The sequence below is a fragment of the Stenella coeruleoalba genome (assembly GCF_951394435.1).
Source record: "Stenella coeruleoalba genome assembly, chromosome: 11".
NCBI lineage: Eukaryota > Metazoa > Chordata > Mammalia > Artiodactyla > Delphinidae > Stenella > Stenella coeruleoalba.
The window spans coordinates 19,841,193-19,863,669 of NC_137157.1; the positions used below are offsets into that span (position 1 = coordinate 19,841,193).

The window sequence follows — 22,477 nt, forward strand, 5'->3', positions numbered from 1 at the left end:
TTAGAATTTAACATTACCATTTTTCCTACAAATAATCTTCTTTCTCACTAAAGGGATGTTGAGGTGAAGGCTGCCCGACGTTTGGGATGCCCTTCTGAGCACAACATCGTCCTGAATGGGCGAGGAGGGGATGAGAACCAGTGATGGAAACAGCTGGTGGAAACAGCTCATGTGTGCCCTTGGGCAGCACTTTTTTTTTTTTTTTTTTTTTTTTTTTTTTTGCGGTACGCAGGCCTCTCACTGCTGTGGCCTCTCCCGTTGCGGGGCACAGGCTCCAGACGCGCAGGCACAGCGGCCATGGCTCACGGGCCCAGCCGCTCCGTGGCATGTGGGATCTTCCCGGACCAGGGCACGAACCCGTGTCCCCTGCATCAGCAGGCGCCATCAGCAGCAACCACTGCGCCACCAGGGAGGCCCTGGGCAGCACTTTTGCCAGAAAATTCTCACAGGGAAAGGAAGCCTTCTATTCTTGACCTTAGGGTATAAAAAAGCAGCTACCCGATGACTCATGCAAGAGTACTTGTTGGCACAGGTCTGTGAGGAATCTGCCACGTGCCAGGAAGATTGCTGGTTGTGGAGAAGTGACGAGGCTATTGAGGGGGGTAGGTAGGTGGGGGGACAAAGGTGCTCTAACAGGAGATGAGAAGATGCCCATACTTGGGAATGATCTGTCCAGGGAGAGCAAATCAGGACATATTTCAAGGGCCCAGGTATGCAGTCCACATGACATCGAACATCGATTCGAAAGCTCAGAATTTCAGAGTGATATTTTATTCTTGCTTATCTTTACATTTAAAACCATACAGGCAGAATCTGGGAATTCCCTGGCAGTCCAGTGGTTAGGACTCCATGCTTTCACTGCCATGAGCCTGGATTAGATCCCTGGTCAGGGAACAAAACAAAGATCCCACAAGCCACACAGCGAGGTCAAAAACAAAAACAAACACACAAAAAAACCCATACAGGCAGAATCAAAAGTGCTTTGCAAACAGCCTTTCCATATGCATTTGTTGAATGAATGACTATCAGTACTGGCAGTAGACACTACTTTTTGAACACTTACCATGCACCAGCCACTGCTAGGTGCTCACCATACATCATTTCATTTCATCCTCTCAACCCTGAGGTGGGCCTATTACCAACCCCACTTTATTAAGGAGGAAACGGGGTATTGGAGAGGACTTGTTCCAGGTCCCAGTGCTATCAGATGGAGGGAATCTACATTCCATCTATGTGTCTGACTCTGCTTTCCTGCCTCCTCTGTGCTCTAACAGCAGGCAAGGAACAAAGCAATTAGAAGAATGACTGGGGGAGGAGAGCGAGCACAGATGTGCTGGTAAATGCTTAACAAACAGCTCTAGAGGGAACCTGATTTGTAACACAGGCCAATTTCCATGCTATAAATATTCCCAATATGTCCAAATTCAAGCTACCAAAATGCTGGTCACTGAACAAGGAGTTGGGAAAAAATGCACACAGTTGGCTCATCATGCCTTAGTTCTATACCAGGAAGGTGTAAAGTAGGTTAAGACCTCATAGCTTCTCAGATGCCATAATTTAATAATAAAACACCTTTAAAAAATGGTTCTGAAGAACCTAGGGGCAGGACAGGAATAAAGACGCAGACATAGAGAATGGACTTGAGGAAATGGGGAGGTGGAAGGGTAAGCTGGGACGAAGTGAGAGAGTGGTATGGACATATATACACTACCAAATGTAAAACCGATAGCTAGTGGGAAGCAGCCGCATAGCACAGGGAGACCAGCTCTGTGCTTTGTGACCACCTAGAGCGGTGGGATAGGGAAGGTGGGAGGGAGACGCAAGAGGGAGGAGATATGGGGATATATGTATACGTATAGCTGATTCACTTTGTTATAAAGCAGAAACTAACACACCATTGTAAAGCAATTATACTCCAATGAAGATGTTAAAAGAAAAAAAAGAATAAACTGGAAACTAATACTACATTGTAAATCAACTATATTTCAATAAAATTTTTTTTTAATTAAAAAAAATAATAAGAAAACACCTTTGGGCTTCCCTGGTGGCACAGTGGTTAAGAATCCGCCTGCTAATGCAGGGGACATGGGTTTGAGCCCTGGTCCGGGAAGATCCCACATGCCGCGGAGCAACTGGGCCCGTGTGCCACAACTACTGAGCCTGCCCTCTAGAGCCCGCGAGCCACAGCTACTGAAGCCCACATGCCTAGAGCCTGTGCTCCGCAACAAGAGAGGCCACCGCAATGAGAAGCCCAACCACCGCAAGGAAGAGTAGCCCCCACTCACCGCAATTAGAGAAAGCCCGCGCACAACAACAAAGAGCCAAGGCAGCCAAAAATAAATAAATTAAATAAAGAAAATTTAAAAAAAAAAAACAAAAAAAAACACCTTTGACAATTATTCACCACCATGGTCTGATTTTCTTTCAGGATTACTCAGTCTATAACACCCACCATCAATGCATGAGTACCAATGGGCCTACATTCCTACGCTTGGCACTACAGCATAGGAAACATCAATACTACAAACATAGGGGAAAATATGAATGCACTGTATTCATAACCAGTTGTTTGATTAAATGAAATCATCTTTTAAAAAGTTTTTATTTGGCTGCAAAAATAACCATAAACTTTATCCACTCATCAACAAAATATTTATGGGACACCTACCATGTGTTAGTACAATCTGAGTCACAAATTTCCCTATTTATCAGGTAAGAGTGGTCAGTGTGTGATTTATTTCCATTAAGTGACAAAGTGGTACCTAAACTACATTTGGTGATTTTTAAAATTTTATTTATTTATTTATTTGGCTGCGCCGGGTCTCAGTTGCAGCATGCAGGATCCAATTCCCTCACCGGTGATCGAACCCAGGCCCCCTGCATTGGGAGCATGGAGTCGTTACCACTGGACACCAGGGAAGTCCCCCATTTGGTGAAATTTTGCTTAAGAATATTTCAAGAGGGGGGCTTCCCTGGTGGCGCAGTGGTTAAGAATCCGCCTGCCGATGCAGGGGACACAGGTTCGAGCCCTGGTCCAGGAAGATCCCACATGCCACAGAGCAACGAAGCCCATGCGGCCAACTACTGAGCCTGCGCTCTAGAGCCCTGCGAGCCACAACTACGGAAGCCCGCGTGCCTAGAGCCCATGCTCTGCAACAAGAGAAGCCACCGCAATGAGAAGCCCGCGCACCACGACGAAGAGTAGCCCCCGCTCACCACAACTAGAGAAAGCCTGCGCGCAGCAAAGAAGACCCAACACAGCCAAAAATAAATAAAATTAATTAATTAAAAAACAATTTAAGATATAAACAACAAAGTCCTACCATATAGCATAGGGAACTATATTCAATATCCTGTGATAAACCATACTGGAAAAGAATATGAAAAAGAATGTGTATATATATATATATATATATATATATGTATAACTGAATCACTTTGCTGTACAGTTGAAATTAACACAACATTGTAAATCAACTATATGTCAATAAAATTTTGTATAAAATTTAAAAAGAAAAAGAGTATTTCAAGAAAGTTTCCAGGGAATTCCCTGGTGGTCCGGTGGTTAGGACTTTGTGCTTTCACTGCTGAGGGCATGGGTTCAGTCCCTGGTCAGGGAACTATGAACCTGCAAGCCATGCAGCTTGCAGCGGCCAAAAAAAAAAAAAAAAAAGAAAGAAAAGAAAAAAGAAAGAAAACTTTCCAAGCAGAAAATGAAACTGTGGCCACTTCTAAGAACTTTTAAGGATAGTAGTGGTTGCCTACTATCGTTAATACAAACAGAAGGCTCCCTCTTTCATCTCAGCCATTGACATGCCATGCTGACTAAGGAAGACCCAGAAACTTAGGGGCCGCGTGCCACGCAGTCATGCCATGGCTGCATCATCAAACGTCGGAAGCACCCAGAGGCCTGGGTAACGCGGATGGCATCCATCACCACAGGATCAGCTTTGACAAATATCACCGAGGTTACTTTGTGAAAGTTGGAATGAGGCATCACCACTTAAAAGAGGAATCGGAGCTTCTGCCCCACTGTCAACAATGATAAACTGTGGACCTTGATCAGTGAGCAGACACGGGGGAAATGCTACCAAAAACAAGACTGGAGGTGCTCCGATCATTGATGTGGTGTGATCAGGCAGTTCTGGAGAAGAGAAAGTTCCCAAAGCAGCCTGTCATTGTAAGCAGGTAGGGTAGGGGGGCCCTGGAGGAAAAGAACCAGATATAGCTTTTTGACATTAGAGAAGCCATTTAGCCCTAAACCATTTTGTGATCTAAGCCTGGCTGCAATGCTTGCCCTTGAACAGGTCTCAGCAGTAATGATCTTAAGGGAACAAAGGAACAAACAACTGTTACCAGGCAAGGTGAGTAACAATAGCAAAGATAATAAGTCAGTTGTAAAGACTCTCAGTTCTGTTTCAATGGTAAAGATTAGCCTGAAGCACTTTCTGGAACTGTTTCACAGAATTTAAACCCCTCTGGAGGGCTCATCCACCAGATCCACTGGAACCTGAGGGATGAGAATGTCGACCTTTTCTGATCCTCCTGACATCAACTGACTAAAGCTTGGACATTGTCGACCTTTGCCCCAATTCTATGCTGAATTCTCCTCTGTTCAAGCCCCTTCATGAGTACTCAGGTAACCTAGCTTAAAGCTTCCCCAGTGTTGCTGTTTGGGGAGACTCTGCTTTGGGAAAGATCCCTGGTGTTCTCCTTACTTGCTGCAAGTAATGAATCCTTCCTTCTTCCATTGTTTGGCTTGGCTGTGTCTACTGGCTTGACACCTACCAAGAGGTGAACCCACTTTTTGGGGTAACATTGTCATGAAGGTTAAATTCTTCAGCAGAAGAGGTGAGGAGAATATTAAGGGTGTGTGTGCGTGTGTGTGTGTGTGTGTGTGTGTGTGTGTGTGTGTGTGTGTTGGGGGACGGCGTGGGGGAGTGGCTCTGTCCTGGTAGCTTGAAGTCACATGGAGGGAGATTTTTAAATGTTAACAAGTGGGCTTCCCTGGTGGCGCAGTGGTTGAGAGTCTGCCTGCTGATGCAGGGGACACGGGTTTGTGCCCTGGTCTGGGAAGATCCCACATGCCGCGGAGCAGCTAGGCCCGTGAGCCATGGCCGCTGAGCCTGCACGTCCGGAGCCTGTGCTCCGCAATGGGAGAGGCCACAGCAGTGAGAGGCCCGCGTACCGCAAAAAAAATAAAAAAATAAAAAATAAATGTTAACAAGTGATTTTCTTTAAAAATAATATATGTATATATTTTTTCATATATATATATATATATACACATATACACATATATACATATACATACATATATATATATATATATATATATATGAAAACCTCTCTTACCTTAAAATGTTCTTTTCAGTCTTTCTTTTGGTCTCCAAGCTATTATTTTACATCATAAGTAAATACTGTATCACACCTTCCACCTGACACTGGAATCCAGATGAACATAACACCAAGGGGGTGCCAAGAGAACCTGTTGGTAGCCTCTTTTTCTTTTACATTTTTTATGCTCACAGTAAATGATCATATTGTGCAAAGGCAGAGGTAGTAGGATTTGGTTGGCACAGCTGTACTTGGGCACCTGATTCAGGAAAATGGAGAATGAATGCCATGCCAAAGCAGTTGCCTCCCAATGTGGCAGAAGTAGTCCCCTTACCCAACTCCCACGACATCATTCTGTATCACATGGCTTAAAGACCTGGCCCAGATCCATCCACGTCCTCACTTGCCTCCTAGTAAATGAGGCACTTCCTGGAAACTGTACAGGGGGATAGGAACTAATTGTTCATTTGCATGTGGCTTAGAAGCTGTTGAGGCTGTTATGTGTACACACTTGTGCCTAGGAAATCAATTTACAACTATATTTACTGTGTTTAGATTTCTACAAGTTTTGTCCATCACGGAAAATTCCAAGCGGTTTATCTAACACCTTTCTCCGAACTAATTTATGATGTTAAGCCACTTCATAATCACTTGGTGCTCAAAGGGATAAAAACAATACAAATAAGACGTGCATAGGTTCAAGATGGCGGAGTAGAAGGACGTGTGCTCACTTCTTCTTGCGAGAGCACCAGAATCACAGCTAACTGCTGAGGAATCATCAACAGGAAGACACTGGAACTCACCAAAAAAGATACCCCACATCCGAAAACAAAGGAGACACTGCAATGAGACAGTAGGAGGGGCGCAATCACAATAAAATCAAATCCCATAGCTGCTGGGTGGGTGACTCACAGACTGGAGAACAATTTTACCACAGAAGTCCACCCAATGGAGTGAAGGTTCTGAGCCCCACGTCAGGCTTCCCAACCTGGGGGTCTAGCAACGGGAGGAGGAATTCCGAGAGAATCAGACTTTGAAGGCCAGCGGAATTTGATTGCAGGACTTCAACAGGACTGGGGGAAACAGAGTCTCCACTCTTGGAGGGCCCACACAAAGTAGTGTGTGCATCAGCACCCAGGGGAAGGAGCAGTGACCCCATAGGAGACTGAACCAGACCTACCTGCTAGTGTTGGAGGGTATCCTGCAGAGGTGGGGGGTGGCTGTGTCTCACCGTGAGGACAAGGACACTGGCAGCGGAAGTTCTGGGAAGTACTCCTAGGTGAGAGCCCTCCCAGAGTCCACCATTAGCTCCACCAAGAGCTGAGTAGGCTCCAGTGCTGGTTTGTCTCAGGCCAAACCAACAGGGAGGGAACCCAGCCCCATCCATCAGCAGACAAGCATACTAAAGTTTTACTGAGCTCTGCCCACCAGAGCAACACCCAGCTCTACCCATCACCAATCCCTCCCATCAGGAAGCTTGCACAAGCCTCTTACATAGCCTCATCCACCAGAGGACAGACAGCAGAAGCAAAAAGAACTACAATCCTGCAGCCTGTGGAAGGAAAACCACATTCACAGAAAGACAGACAGGATAAAAAGTCAGAGGGCTATGTACCAGATGAAGGAACAAGATAAAACCCCAGAAAAACAACTGAATGAAGTGGAGATAGGCAACCTTCCAGAAAAAGAATTCAGAAAAATGATACTGAAGATGATAAGGACCTCAGAAAAAGAATGGAGGCAAGATTGAGAGGAAGCAAGAAATGTTTCATAAAGACCCAGAAGAATTAAAGAACAAACAGAGATCAACAATACAATAACTGAAATGAAAAATACACAAGGAGTCAATAGCAGAATAACTGAGGCAAAAGAACGGATAAGTGACCTGAAAAACAGAATGGTGGAATTCACTACTAAGGAACAGAATAAAGAAAAAAGAATAAAAAGGAATGAAGACAGCCTAAGAGACCTCTGGGACAACATTGAACACAACAACATTCGAATTATAGGGGTCCCAGGAGAAGAGAGAGAGAAAGGACCTGAGAAAATATTTGAAGAGATTATAGTCAAAAACTTCCCTAACATGGGAAAGGAAATAGCCACCCAAGTCCAGGAAGCACAGAGAGTCCCAGGCAGGATAAACCCAAGGAGAAACACACCAAGACACATAGTAATCAAATTGCCAACAATTAAAGACAAAGAAAAATTATTGGAAGCAACGAGGGGAAAATGGCAAATAACATACAAGGAAACTCCCATAAGGTTAACAGCTGATTTCTCAGCAGAAACTCTACAAGCCAGAAGGGAGTGGCACAGTATATTTAAAGTGATGAAAGGGAAAAACCTACAACCAAGATTACTCTACCCAGCAAGGATCTCATTCAGATTCGATAGAGAAATCAAAAGCTTTACAGACAAGCAAAAGCTAAGAGAATTCAGCAGCAACCAAACCAGCTCTACAACAAATGTTAAAGGAACTTCTCTAAGTGGGAAACACAAGAGAAGTAAAGGACCTACAAAAACAAACCCATAACAGTTAAGACAACGGTAATAGGAACATACATATCAATAATTACCTTAAACGTGACTGGAATAAATGCTCTAACCATAAGACACAGGCTTGCTGAATGGATACGAAAACAAGACCCATATATATGCTGTCTACAAGAGACCCACTTCAGACCTAGGGACACATACAGACTGAAAGTGAGGGGATGGAAAAAGATATTCCATGCAAATGGAAATCAAAAGGAAGCTGGAGTAGCAATACTCATATCCGATAAAACAGACTTTAAAATAAAGAATGTTACAAGAGACAAGGAAGGACACTACCTTGGATGATCAAGGGATCAATCCAAGAAGAAGACATAACAATTATAAATATATATGCACCCAACATATAGGAGCACCTCAATACATAAGGCAACTGCTAACAGCTATAAAAGAGGAAATCGACAGTAACACAAAAATAGTGGGGGACTTTAACACCTCACTTACACCAATGGACAGATCATCCAGACAGAAAATTAATAAGGAAACACAGCTTTAAATGACAAAATAGACCAGATAGATTTAATTGATATTTATGGGACATTCTATCCAAAAACAGCAGATTACACTTTCTTCTCAAGTGCACAAGAAACATTCTCCAGGATAGATCACATCTTGGGTCACAAATCAAGCTTCGGTAAATTTAAGAATATTGAAATCATATCAAGCATCTTTTCCAACCACAATGCTATGAGATTAGAAATCAACTACATGGGAAAAAATGTAAAAAACACAAACACATGGAGGCTAAACAATACGTTACTAAATAACCAAGAGGTCACTGAAGAAATCAAAGAAGAAATCAAAAAATACCTAGAGACAAATGACAACGAAAACACGGCAATCCAAAACCTATGGGATGCAGCAAAAGCAGTTCTAAGAGGGAAGTTTATAGCAATACAAGCCTACCTCAAGAAACAAGAAAAATCTCAAATTTTGAAATCTCAAAATCAAAATATCTCAAAACTTACACCTAAAGGAACTAGAGAAAGAAGAACAAACAAAACCCAAAGTTAGCAGAAGGAAAGAAATCATAAAGATCTGAGCAGAAATAAATGAAATAGAAACAAAGAAAGCAATAGCAAACATCAATAAAACTAAAAGCTGGTTCTTTGAGAAGTTAAACAAAACTGATAAACTATTAGCCAGACTCATCAGAAAAAGAGGGAGAGGACTCAAATCAATAAAACCAGAGGGCTTCCCTGGTGGTGCAGTGGTTGAGAGTCTGCCTGCCAATGCAGGGGACACGGGTTCGTGCCCTGGTCCAGGAAGGTCCCACATGCCGCGGAGCGGCTGGGCCCGTGAGCCATGGCCGCTGAGCCTGCAAATCCAGAGCCTGTGCTCCACAATGGGAGAGGCCACAACAGTGAGGCCCACGTACCACAAAAAAACAAACAAAAAAAAAAACTAGAAATGAAAAAGGAGAAGTTACAATGGACATCGCAAAAATACAAAGCATCCTAGGAGACTACTACAAGCAACTCTATGCCAATAAAATGGACAACCTGGAAGAAATGAACAAATTCTTAGAAAGGTATAAACTTCCAAGACTGAACCAGGAAGAAATAGAAAATATGAAAAGTCGAATCACAAGTAATGAAATTGAAACTGTGATTAAAAATCTTTCAACAAACAAAAGTCCAGGACCAGATGTCTTCACGGGTGAATTCTATGAAACATTTAGAGAAGAGCTAACACCCAACCTTCTCAAACTCTTCCAAAAAATTGCAGAGGAAGGAACACTTCCAAACTCATTCTATGAGGCCACCATCACCCTGATACCAACACCAGACAAAGATACTACAAGAAAAGAAAATTACAGACCAATATCACTGATGAATATAGATGCAAAAATCCTCAACAAAATACTAGCAAACAGAATCCAACAACACATTAAAAGGATCAAACACCATGATCAAGTGGGATTTACCCCAGGAATGCAAGGATTCTTCAATATATGCAAATCAATCAATGTGATACACCATATTAACAAATTGAAGAATAAAAACCATATGATCATCTCAATAGATGCAGAAAAAGCTTTTGACAAAATTCAACACCGATTTATGATAAAAACTCTCCAGAAAGTGGGCATAGAGGGAACCTACCTCAACATAATAAAGGCCATATATGACAAACCCACAGCAAACATCATTCTCAATGGTGAAAAACTGAAAGCATTTCCTCTAAGATCAGGAACGAGACAAGGATGTCCACTCTCACCACTATTATTCAACATAGTTTTGAAGTTCTAGCCACGGCAATCAGAGAAGAAAAAGTAATCCAAACTGGAAAAGAGGACGTAAAACTGTCACTGTTTGCAGATGACATGATACTACACATAGAGAATCCTAAAGATGCCACCAGAAAACTACTAGAGCTAATCAATGAATCTGATAAAGTTACAGGATGAAAAATTAATGCACAGAAATCTCTTGCATTCCTATACGTTAACAACGAAAGATCAGAAAGAAAAATTAAGGATACAATCCCATTCACCATTGCAACAAAAAGAATAAAATACCTAGGAATAAACCTACCTAAGGAGGTAAAAGACCTGTACTCAGAAAACTATGAGACACTGATGAAAGAAATCAAAGATGACACAAACAGATGGAGAGATATACCATGCTCTTCGATTGGAAGAATCAATATTGTGAAAATGACTATACTACCCAAAGCAATCTACAGATTCAATGCAATTCCTATCAAATTACCAATGGCATTTCTTACAGAACTAGAACAAAAAATCTTAAAATTTGTATGGAGTCACAAAAGACCCCAAATAGCCAAAGCACTTTTTTATTTTTAACTTTCTTTTTTTTAAAAATAAATTTATTTATTTATTGGCTGCGCTGGGTCTTCGTTGCTGTGCGCGGGCTTTCTCTAGTTGCAGTGAGTGGGGACTACTCTTTGTTGTGGTATGCGGACTTCTCTTGTTCTGGAGCACAGGCTCTAGGCACGTGGGCTGCAATAGTTGTGGGGCGCAGGCTCAGTAGTTGTGGCTCATGGGCTCTAGAGAACAGGCTCAGTAGTTGTGGCACACAGGCTTATTGCTCCATGGCATGTGGGATCTTCCTGGACCAGGGCTTGAACCCATGTCCCCTACACTGGCAGGCGAATTCTTAACCACTGCATCACCAGGGAAGTCTCACCAAAGCAGTCCTGAAGGAAGAAAATGGAGCTGGAGGAATCAGACTCCCTGACTTCAGACTATACTACAAAGCTACAGTAATCAAGAAAATATGGTACTGGTACAAAAACAGAAATATAGATCAATGGAACAGGATAGAAAGCCCAGAGATAAATCCACGCACCTATGGTCAACTAATCTATGACAAAGGAGGCAAAAATATACAATGGAGAAAAGACAGCCTCTTCAGTAAGTGGTGCCTGGAAAACTGGACAGCTACATGTAAAAGAGTGAATTTAGAACACTCCCTAAAACCATACACAAAAATAAATTCAAAATGGATTCATGACCTAAATGTAAGACCGGACACTATAACTCTTAGAGGAAAGCATAGGAAGAACACTCTTTGACATAAATCGCAGCAAGATCTTTTTTGCTCCACCTCCTAGAGTAATGGAAATAAAAACAAAAATAAACAAATGGGACCTAATGAAACTTAAAAGCTTTTGCAAAGCAAAGGAAACTACGAACAAGACAAAAAGACAACCCTCAGAATGGGAAAAAATATTTGCTAACGAATCAACTGACAAAGAATTTATCTCCAAAATATATAAACCGCTCATGCAGCTCAATATTAAAGAAACAAACAACCCAATGCAAAAATGGGCAGAAGACCTAAATAGACACCTCTCCAAAGAAGACATACAGATGGCCAAGAAGCACATGAAAAGCTGCTCAACATCACTAAGTATTAGAGAAATGCAAATCAACACTACAATGAGGTATCACCTCACACTGGTTAGAATGGGCATCATCAGAAACACATGAAAAGCTGCTCAACATCACTAATTATTAGAGAAATGCAAATCAAAACTACAATGAGGTATCATCTCACACCAGTTAGAATGCGCATCATCAGAAAATCTACAAACAACAAATGCTGGAGAGGGTGTGGAGAAAAGGGAACCCTCTTGCACTGTTCGTGGGAATGTAAATTGATATGGCCACTATGGAGAAGAGTATGGAGGTTCCTTAAAAAAGGAAAAACAAAACTACCATACGACCCAGCAATCCCACTCCTGGGCATATACCGAGAGAAAACCATAATTCAAAAAGACACATGCACCCCAATGTTCATTGCAGCACTATTTACAATATCCAGGTCATGGAAGCAACCTAAATGCCCATTGACAGACGAATGGATAAAGAAGATGTGGCACATATATACAATGGAATATTACTCAGCCATAAAAAGGAACGGAAGTGGGTTATTTGTAGAGATGTGGATGGACCTAGAGACTGTCATACAGAGTGAAGTAAGTCAGAAAGAGAAAAACAAAAATCGTATATTAACGCATATATGTGGAACCTAGAAAAATGGTATAGATGTACTGGTTTGGAGGGCAGAAATAGAGACACAGATGCAGAGAACAAACGTATGGACACCAAGGGGGGAAAGCGGTGGTGATGGTGGTGGTGGTGTGATGAATTGGGAGATTGGGATTGATATGTACATACTGATGTGTATAAAATGGATAACTAATAAGAACCTGCTGTATAAAAAAAAAATTAAATTAAAAAATTAAAAAAAAACACGCATGATAATATAAGCTTGGTCGAATACTGTTCTTTAAATCATTGGATACACGTGATTCCATTACTCTGAAGCCTGGGGTCATGGTTTACTGTGGGGACTGAGATGCTGGCAGTATGCAAAATTATCTGCATGCCCAAACAGTTTTATTAGACTGTCCTAAAATCCTAGGCCCATTGCTTGGAAGATTAGTCAGGACCTAGAACCAAAAGCACTTAATGCACCCGTATAAGGAGACCATTACTTCCTTTGTCTTCATATTTAAATATATTATTTAAAAAAAATAAGTATGATAATAAAAAGTCATTCCAGGGAATTCCCTGGTTGTCCAGTGGTTAGGACTCGGTGCCTTCACTGCCATGGCCAGGGTTCAATTCCTGGCTGGGGAACTAAGATCCCACAAGCCACATGGCCAAAAAAAAAAAAAAAGTCATTCCATTTTATTACTTTAAATTATTAGGGCTAACTTTTTGGCACCTTCACTCAGTGATTATTCTAGAGTGGGAGATACCCTATAGCTATATCAACTATTTGTTTTGAGGTGTGGTTGATCGACAATATTATATTCAACTAGTTTTAAATTTAAAAAGAATATCCTGATCATAAATGCAAAAAACTTGCTCTTTTCTCACTCTATTCACATGCAGTTGCCCTCTATCAACCCAAGTTCCCTCTTTGTTCACTCATACAACATTTTTAAAATACTGTTAAACAACATTGTAAAACAGCTATACTCCAATAAAAATTAATTTAAAAAATTTAAAAAAGGAAGTTTAGTGAGAAACAAGCTGGTCTGCCATCGCTAGGTCAAACTACTTCCATGTAGTTTTAACATTTTAAGAAAATTTAACTAAAGATTTTTGTAATCAAATTTGTTTAGAGGAAATTAATTTCTTAAATACCTATATTAATTTATTAATCAGAAAATCAAATTATTGTTATCTTGAAACAGCTATTAGTTTCAGGAATAGAATAACAAGATTAAGTTGTCCTTAAAGACTTGTGGAAAAAAGTTTCAATGTTCGTATTCAATGTTCGTTTACACTAAATTTTAAATTCAGTGTAAAAAAAATTTTTTTAAATACTGTTAAGCATCTCCTATGTGTTGGGAACTGTGTCGGGTGATGAGGATACAAAGATGAAAAGGTAATTCACTACCTTCGAGAACCTTAGTATCTAACAAAAAAATTCAAAGATTCATTGATTCAACGTTTAGTTACTGATTGCCTTCTATGTAACAGGCAATTTTGTAGCAGGGGGAATGCAGTGGTAAGTAAAACAGAAAAAGCCCCTTCTTTGTGGAATTACATTCTGTGGGGGGCAATAAAAATCGTCTAGGAGTGGGACTTCCCTGGTGGCACAGTGGTTAAGAATCCGCCTGCCAGTGCAGGGGACACGGGTTCTGAACCCTGGTCTAGGAAGATCCCACCTGCCGCGGAGTAACTAAGCCCGTGTGCCACAACTACTGAAGCCCGCGCGCCTACAGCCCATGCTCTGCAACAAGAGAAGCCACCACAATGAGAAGCCCTCGTACAGCAACAAAGACCCAATGCAGTCAAAAACAAATAAATTAAAAAAAAATTTTTTTAATCGTCTAGGAGTGATGAATGCTGTGAAGAAGAGGCAAGCTGGATAAGAGGACAGAGAGAGACAGATGAGCCACCCACTCGAGACAGGGTAATCTGGGGAGGGTCCTTGAACAGAGATCTGAATGAATATTTGGGCCAGGAAAATTACAAGCAGAGGGAAGAGCCAAGTCAGAGGCCAGAAGGTGGCAATATATTAGAGCAACTGCAAGGAAGGAGGCGTGGCTGGAGGGGAGTAAGCAAGGACCTGTGTGCACATGGGCGAGGGGGTCATGGAGAGCCCCGTGGATCATGGTAAGGACTCTGAATGTTACTCTAAACATGATGGGAAGCCACTGAGGGCTGAGAGCAGGGAAGTGATATGAAGTTGATTGACGTTTTTAAAGGATGTTGCAAAAAGACTATGGATGGGCAGGCATGGACCAGGGAGACTTAGGAAGTGATTTCAGTAGTTTATCAAGAGAGGACAGTGGCTTGGACCAGAATGGTAATGAAGAGGGAGGCATAAGCGGTCAGATTCTGAAATTTTTTCTGAGGAGAGTCTCTAAAAAAAATAATCCCTGCTTGGACTATCGCTGCTAATATTACAAAAGGAAAAAAACACTTCCTCAGCACTTACACTTGCCTTCATCTTATTTGGTCTTCAGAATATTATAAGGAAAGTACTTATCATCATCTTAAAGATGAAGAAACTGAGTCTTAGAAAAGAAACTGCCCAAGGTCACAGAGGGGGAAGCCAAGCCATGTATCTAAATGGGGAAGCCAAGCCATGTATCTAGAGCTGTCTAATTTCAATGGACACAGTTCAGAACTCTCCTCTGCTGTGCTATATTCTTTCCTTTTATGACAAAATATCATTTCCATGTGAGTTTACAGAACTGTTTATCTTACAAGCGGGTTCACACCAGTGATCCCTCCTGCAGCCATTACCTTAGTAAGTTGTCCTTGGCATGCTATGACTCTACAATGCATGTTCTTGATGGACTGAAATGCAATTACTGTCAGGGAAAGAGGACTGTTCAGTGGACCACTCTTTTTTAAGTTGAAATTGAGCACTTAGGTTTAAAAATTGTCATCAAGACTTCTGAGCGATACTCTACTGCCTTTTAAAAAGTAGAACTAGCAGAAGAAAAACATTCACAAGTTTAAGTCAGTGAGAAAAATAAGTATTTTATGTAATTAAATGACAATGAAAACTTTAAATGGAGGAGAACTTATATATATATTTACAGTTGACTCAGAAGCCAAACAATGCTACAAGCTGCAAAAGTTTAGGATCTTCAATGTTCTTACTGTGTTTTTCATAGAATTAACTAATTTGGGCAATGCTTTTTGATAAAAATATTAAGCTATAAATTATCCTTTCTAAGCTATAAATTACCATTTCAAGGATGACACTTTTCTAGCTCAAAGTTTTAAATGGCACGCCTGCCTTTTCGTCTTATGATACTGTGGCTTAGATACTGTGAGGTAATAATCACTGCACTATAAAGACTGAAATGTCATTAACATCATGTGAGAATATGTGACTCTGTACCCAGAGACCTCATTATCCTGCTATTTATTATCCTGAATCCCATTGTTGCAGCTGAACAGGGAAGCAGAAGTCACCATTGCCTGAAATTCAGTGTAGTTAGTGATCAAAAGAGTTGGTTTAAGCAGGAAGCCATCAAAAATTATACGGATTTGGGGGGCGAGGGATAAATTAGGAGTTTGGGATGAACAGATACACACTAATATATATAAAATAGATAAATAACAAGGACCTACTGTATAGCACAAGGAACTATATTTAATATCTTATAATAATAACCTATAATGGAAAAGAATATGAAAAATAGAGATATAGGCATATGTATAACTGAATCCCTTTCACACAACATTGTAAATCAACTACACTTCAACTAAAAAATAATAATAAAAAAATTATACGGATATGTACACACCACAAATATACAAATGTACAAACATTCATTTGCCTACGTGTTGATGTGGGCCAAGGCTGTTACATAAGTACGAGTCCACCGTATGTCCTCCTGGCATAAAAACCACATCTACTCTGAATCATCTCATTTCCAGTTTTGGTGTCTTTAAAGTGGATAGAGGGCTTCCCTGGTGGCGCAGTGGTTAAGAATCTGCCTGCCAATGCAGGGGACACAGGTTCGAGCCCTGGTCTGGGAAGATCCCACATGCAGCGGAACAACTAAGCCCGTGGGCCACAACTGCTGAGCCTGTGCTCTAGAGCCTGTGAGCCACAACTACTGAGCCTGTGCTCTAGAGCCCACAAGCCACAACTACTGAGTCCACATGCTGCAACTACTGAAGCCCACACGCCTAGAGCCCATGCTCCACAACAAGAGAAGCCACTGCACTGAGAAGCCTGCACACCGCAACAAAGAGTAGTCTCTGCTTGCCACAACTAGAGAAAGCCTGTGCACAGCAACGAAGACCCAATGCAGCCAAAAATAAATAACCAAAAAAAAAAAAAAAAATATGAGTGTCCCCCTGTAAAAATCTAAACTAATGCTTTGAGGTTGATTTTTATTTGTCCTTGGTTTTCACATCCTTGCATTAATGGTTTCATAATACAGAAACATCACACTATGTTATTCCAACTTGCTAAATTTGGTGGCTGTTTGAATCCCCATGCTTCTAATTTAATTTTCTGATAGGAAACATCCATTTGCCTAAAAAATAAATTCATATAAAAAGTTAATGCCAAGTTTAGAGATACTACCTTTGGGAGAAACTGGGTAAAAAAATACATGGGATCTTTCTGTATTATTTTTTTATAACTGCATGTAAATCTATAATTATCTTAAAATTAAAAGATTAATTTTTTTAAAGTGTGGCAGGAGAAGTCTTATTTCCACCCTTTTTTTCCATCAGCTAGGGTCTTGCTGACCATGGCCACCTCCCTCCATCATACACAGATAAACCATTTTTATTAGTTTCTTCATGCAAGCAAATACAGATACACATTATTCCCCTCCCCAATGGTAGTATATTTTGTTTGCATCTTGCTTTTTTCCATGTAACAATGTAATGAAATTCTAAAGAGAGTATTCTATGTAAAAAGAGCTTTCGTTTGAGATATTCTTGGGTAAATCATTTATTAAGCCAGTCCTCTACTGATGGACATTTGTATTGTTTCCAGCCTTTTGTTATTAAAAGCCGTGCTATGAATATACTTTAGATATTGTATTTGTGTCATTTTGATAAATAATGCCCAAGTCCCTCCATAGAGATTGAATCACTTTACATTCCCACCAGCAGTGTACAGGAGCCTGTTGCCCCAAAGTCTCACCAATAGAATGTGCTATCAAACATTTGGGTTTCCGCCAATCCAGTAGATGAAAAGTGAGTTTTTTTGTTTTGTTTTGTTTTGTTTTCAGCCGGGCTGCGCAGCTTATGGGATTTCGGTTCCCCAACCAGGGATCGAACCCAGGCCCTCGGCAGTGAGCGCCTGGAGTCCTAACCACTGGACCACCAGGGAATTCCCAAAAGTGAGTTTTAATTTGAATTTTTATTCCATTCATGAGATTGAGCATATTTTCATGTGTCTAAGAGCTATAGGCCCACTTGTCCCAAATACTGAGGAATAACAATGTTATCAGAAAATATCTGATAAGAAATCTGAATTTGGTTGTCCTACTGCAAAGGGGTTCTTCCACAGTTCTGGATCTTATTTAAAATGCAATGGCTAGTGGTGATCATTTTTTAGTGTACAAAGATACCGAATCACTATGTTGTATACCAGGAACTAACAAAGTGTTGTAGGTCAATTATACTTCCAGAACAAACAGAAAAAGATCAGATTTGTGGTTACCAGAGGTGGGGGTGGGGAGAGGGGACGTTACATGAAGGTATCCAAAAGGTACCAACTTCCAGCTGCAAGACAAGGAAGTGCTAGGGATGTCACGTACAACATGAGTAACGTAATGAACACTGCCGTATGTTAAGAGAGTGATTCTTAAGAGTTCTCATCACAAGGAAAAACTAGTTTCTTTTGCATTTATTTAGTTATTTCATTTTATTTTATTTTATTTTATTTTATTTATTTATTTATTTTTTTTTTGCGGTACGCGGGCCTCTCGCTGTTGTGGCCTCTCCCGGTTGCGGAGCACAGGCTCCGGACGCGCAGGCTCAGCGGCCATGGCTCACAGGCCCAGCCGCTCCGCGGCATGTGGGATCTTCCCGGACCGGGGCACGAACCCGTGTCCCCTGCATCGGCAGGCGGACCCTCAACCACTGCGCCACCAGGGAAGACCCTACATTTATTTTGTATCTATATGAGATGATGGGTAGTCACTAAACTTATTGTGATGATCATTTCATGACGTGTGTAAGTCAATCCGTGATGCTGTACACCTTTAACGTATACAGTGCTGTATGTCAATTATAGCTCAATAAAACTGGAAGATAAATAAATAAACAAAATTGTAAAATGCAATGGCTCTTACTTAAAGTGTTCACCGTTGTTAAAAAACATCAGAACATCAGATTGGCTGAACAATGCCTTCGCGTTAAAGGGTGCTCACCCTAAATATGTCCAGATCACTGACCAACCACCAGTGACTTTACCGAGCCTTCCCTAAAGGGGTCTGCCCTACCCTGGAGGGAAGAATAGCAATACTCACAGTTGAGCACCCAAGACATATTAATTCAACAAATATCGAGAGCCTTCATGGATGTCACATTCCAGCAAACGAAGACAGATGATCAGCATAATAAATAAGTAAATCATACAGTTTGTTAGAAGGTAATAGGTGCTATGGAGAACAAGACTGGATGGGGGTGTCAGGAGCACTAAGGTGCAGTGTTAAATAGGGCCATCAGAGCAGGCCTCACAGAGATAATTGAACAAAGAAGGAGGTAAGGAAGAACATTCTGGCATAGTAATAGCCAGTGCAGAGGCCAGGAGGAAGAGGTGTGCCTGACATGCTCAAGACCCAGGAAGGAGGCCAAGGAGTCTGGAGGGAAGTGGAGGGAGGGGCGGGTAAGGAAGAAGAGGAGGCATCAGAGCAGAGATGAGTTAGAGAAGTACGGTCTGGGCCAAACGGATAAATCTGGAGTTAATCCCATCACGTCCAGAAACTTGCCCTTCTAATCTTGCCCTTGCCCTGGCCTCAATGACTTAGTTTTCTAGGAGGCAGCAGAGGCAATCCAGTGCTCCAGCCAGAGCAGACAACCTAAAGGCCCCAGGCACACTTAGGCAAGCAATCATGTGTTTGTAGGCTGAAGGCTCCCGGCAGCAAGGGAACAATCTCGTGCCTTTTTCTCCTGTTATTCCACTTTTTCCTGAAAGTTTCCTTTCCTTGCTAAATTTAAAACCTCTTCCTTGGAATGTCTGTGATTTGAGCATCTTACAAGTAGTTGGTCCTGTCAGCTCATTTCCCCATTTCTGAATGTCTGGTAGCTCACCTGGAGGTGGTATTAATCACAACTACATCAGATACCTCTACAAAGACTCAAACCCTGCCTCTGATCGCCTAGCCAATGTGTACCAAATACTACCTGCCCCTGACCTTCAAACTGGCAACAAACACAGCTGCTATTTACTCAATAAAAAGCATTACCAGGAGTGAACTCTTGCTTTTAACATCAGTCTAAGAGGATCTATCCCACTTCAGATACAAGAGAAGCAAGACAATGGCACTTGGGACAGAGACGAGCCATGAGAAACCAAGCCGAGGTTTCTGCAGGGGCACCACGCCTGATGGGAAAGTTTCCTCGATGCATGGGACGCCTCATCTTGCGTGGGCAAAACCACCACCATTACTACAGATTTGGTTCTGTGTACTATTCTGCATATCACTTGCTTCCTTGCATCTTTAAACTGTAGTCCCCTCTTGCTTCACTTCGTTTCCCCTTTCTCGCCTACAAAAGAGATTATAGAGCATTGCTCACCAGGCGGAATGGCTGCAAAAAGAAGAGGCCCTACAACCTCTATAATCTCTACAATCCCTACAATAATTAAGCAGTAACCTTGGGTGTCACCAACTTTATAATGCCCTCACCAATCAATACAGACCCAGAGCGGTCACACCACTTGGATAAGGATGGATTCTTCAAATGTTTAAGGAACGCCATTACCACAGTCAAGGCGCAGAGCTGGGAGCCACACGAAGAGGATCCAGACGCATGTCCTGGGCACTGATAAAGTGACTCTCAAGAAAGGTAGAGGCCAGACGTCCCTGGTGGCACAGTGGTTAAGAATCCCCCTGCCAATTCAGGAGACACGGGTTCGAGCCCTGGTTCGGGAAGATCCCACATGCCATGGAGCAACTAAGCCTGTGCGCCACAACTACCGAGCCTGCGCTCTAGAGCTTGTGAGCCACAACTACTGAGCCCGCACACCACAACAAGAAGAGCCTCCGCTCGCCACGACTAGAGAAAGCCCATGCGCAGCCACGAAGACCCAATGCAGCCATAAATAAATAAATTTATTTTAAAAAAATTAAAGAAAGGTAGAGGCCAAAACTCATGAAAGACGAAATGGTATAATGACAACACAAGAGATGTCACCAACTGTTGACAATTTGAAGGCCCAGTACCCAGAGGGATCTTGGGAAGCTCCATCCAAGAGAGCTTAAAGCGTCTTCCAAACACCACTACCAAAGGTAGCATGGTGTTGCTTCTGGCATGGGAATCAATCTGGGTGTGAGTTCTGCTTCCACCATTTCTTAGCTGTGACATCAGTGTCACACTGATGAATTTCAACATCAGCTTAAACTTAGTTTCCTTGCAAGAAAAATGAGCCAGACAGCCACTTCACGAGGACGTTGGGAAGCAGGAGTGAAATACGTGAGCTGTTCTAGCATACACCTGGATCTGCCTCTTACACATTCAATGAGTGGCATCCAAAAGGATCCATCCTTGTTTCAATACCGCCAAAGCGTCTTCCAGAGATTCTGTCCCATACCCAGTCTCAAAGTTCTCCTGTGCATCCTCGATGGCTCCTGACGCCACTCTGCTCAGTGTTCGGGGTAAAATCAGAACTGCTCGGCTCCTACCCCCTGCCTCCCTGTACCTCCCAGGAGCGCCCCCTCCTGGTCGTCAGTGCTCCATCTTTCTGCAAGACGCCCCAGCTGGGTCTGGATCCCTTCCCTCCGCATCAGCAGTGCTCTCCCGCGGTGCCTCTGCCCCGTCCCGCGTCCTGCCTCCCACCCGGCTCCTCACCTGATGTAGGGGAGGAAGGGGTTGACGTGCCCGGAGAGCACGGCGACCACGTAGGAGATGATGAAGGCGGCGGACGACCAGGTCACCAGGAGGAAGGGGATGAGGGCCATTCCCCTCAAGAAGCACAGCATCGCGCCGCCACCAGGAGGGCGCTGCGCTCTGCGGGCCCGGAACGGGGGGCTGCTCTGCGCTGCTGGGAGGCGGGGGCCGCGCACGTGCCGACCCGCGGCGCGGCGGCCACGGCGCGAACAGCCACGGGCGGCCGGGAGGGAGGCTCCGCGACGGCTGGGCAGGCCCGGCCCCGGAGGTAGGGGAAGCGCGGAGAGCGGAGAGAGGCGGCGGGCTGCGAGGAGGCGGCGCGGGGGTGGGTGGGGCGCGGGCGGCCCGGGCTTGTTGCGAAACGAGTGAAGTCACAAAGCGGCGGCCCCGCCGACTTGCAGGCGCGCGGCGACCTCCCCGCGAACGCGACGCCGGGGCTGCGGGACCGCGGGGCGGGGGGCGGAGGGGGGGGACCGGCTCCTTTCGCTTTTGGTTCGGCCTCCGGGCGGGGGCAGCGGCGGGAATGCCCGCCCAGACGGTCCCAGCCCGCCCGCCGCCCTTGCCCTTGCGCAACTCCGGGGAAACGCATCAACGCCTCCCGGCCCCTCTTTCCCTCGGGGTTTCCGGGGTGCCGGGCCTCGAACCTCGACGGCTTCCTCTCCGTGGTCCCGCCGCCCGCGCGTGGTGACATCCACCCCATCCCGCCGCACTGCGACGGCTGCTGCTGCCCCTGCTGCAGGGGTCCGGGCAGAAGTGTTCGGTGACGTTCGCCAGGACACGGGGCACGGATGCGGCACCCACGTGGATGGTGTCCACCTGAAAACCGAGGGGAGTGTATAGGCGGGTGTTTGCGAGGGCCGGGGGCCGAGCCTGGACGGCCCCGGTGCTGCCCACAGTGCTGCTTCCCCCCTACCCCGCCCCAATCCCCCTTCCACCCCGCACAGCGGACTCTTCTTTCCTAGAAGTTAGGTTTCTCTTTCTCTCATGGATCAGGGTTAGCCCAGGCTTGGAGCCTGGTGAGTAATGGGGACTTGATACATTTCAAACCCTGTGAAA

General features: G+C 43.4%; 1 protein-coding gene across 1 annotated transcript in view; it reads right to left on the reverse strand.

Moving 5' to 3' along the window:
- DRAM1 (DNA damage regulated autophagy modulator 1) overlaps window positions 1-22,137 on the reverse strand; it is a 45,086-nt gene extending 22,949 nt beyond the window's left edge. The window contains exon 1 of the mRNA XM_079936874.1: window positions 21,383-22,137. Within this exon, the coding sequence (XP_079793000.1) occupies window positions 21,383-21,513 (131 nt within the window). The 5' untranslated portion in view covers window positions 21,514-22,137. The remainder of the gene's footprint in view (window positions 1-21,382) is intronic.
- Window positions 22,138-22,477: the final 340 nt, after the last annotated feature.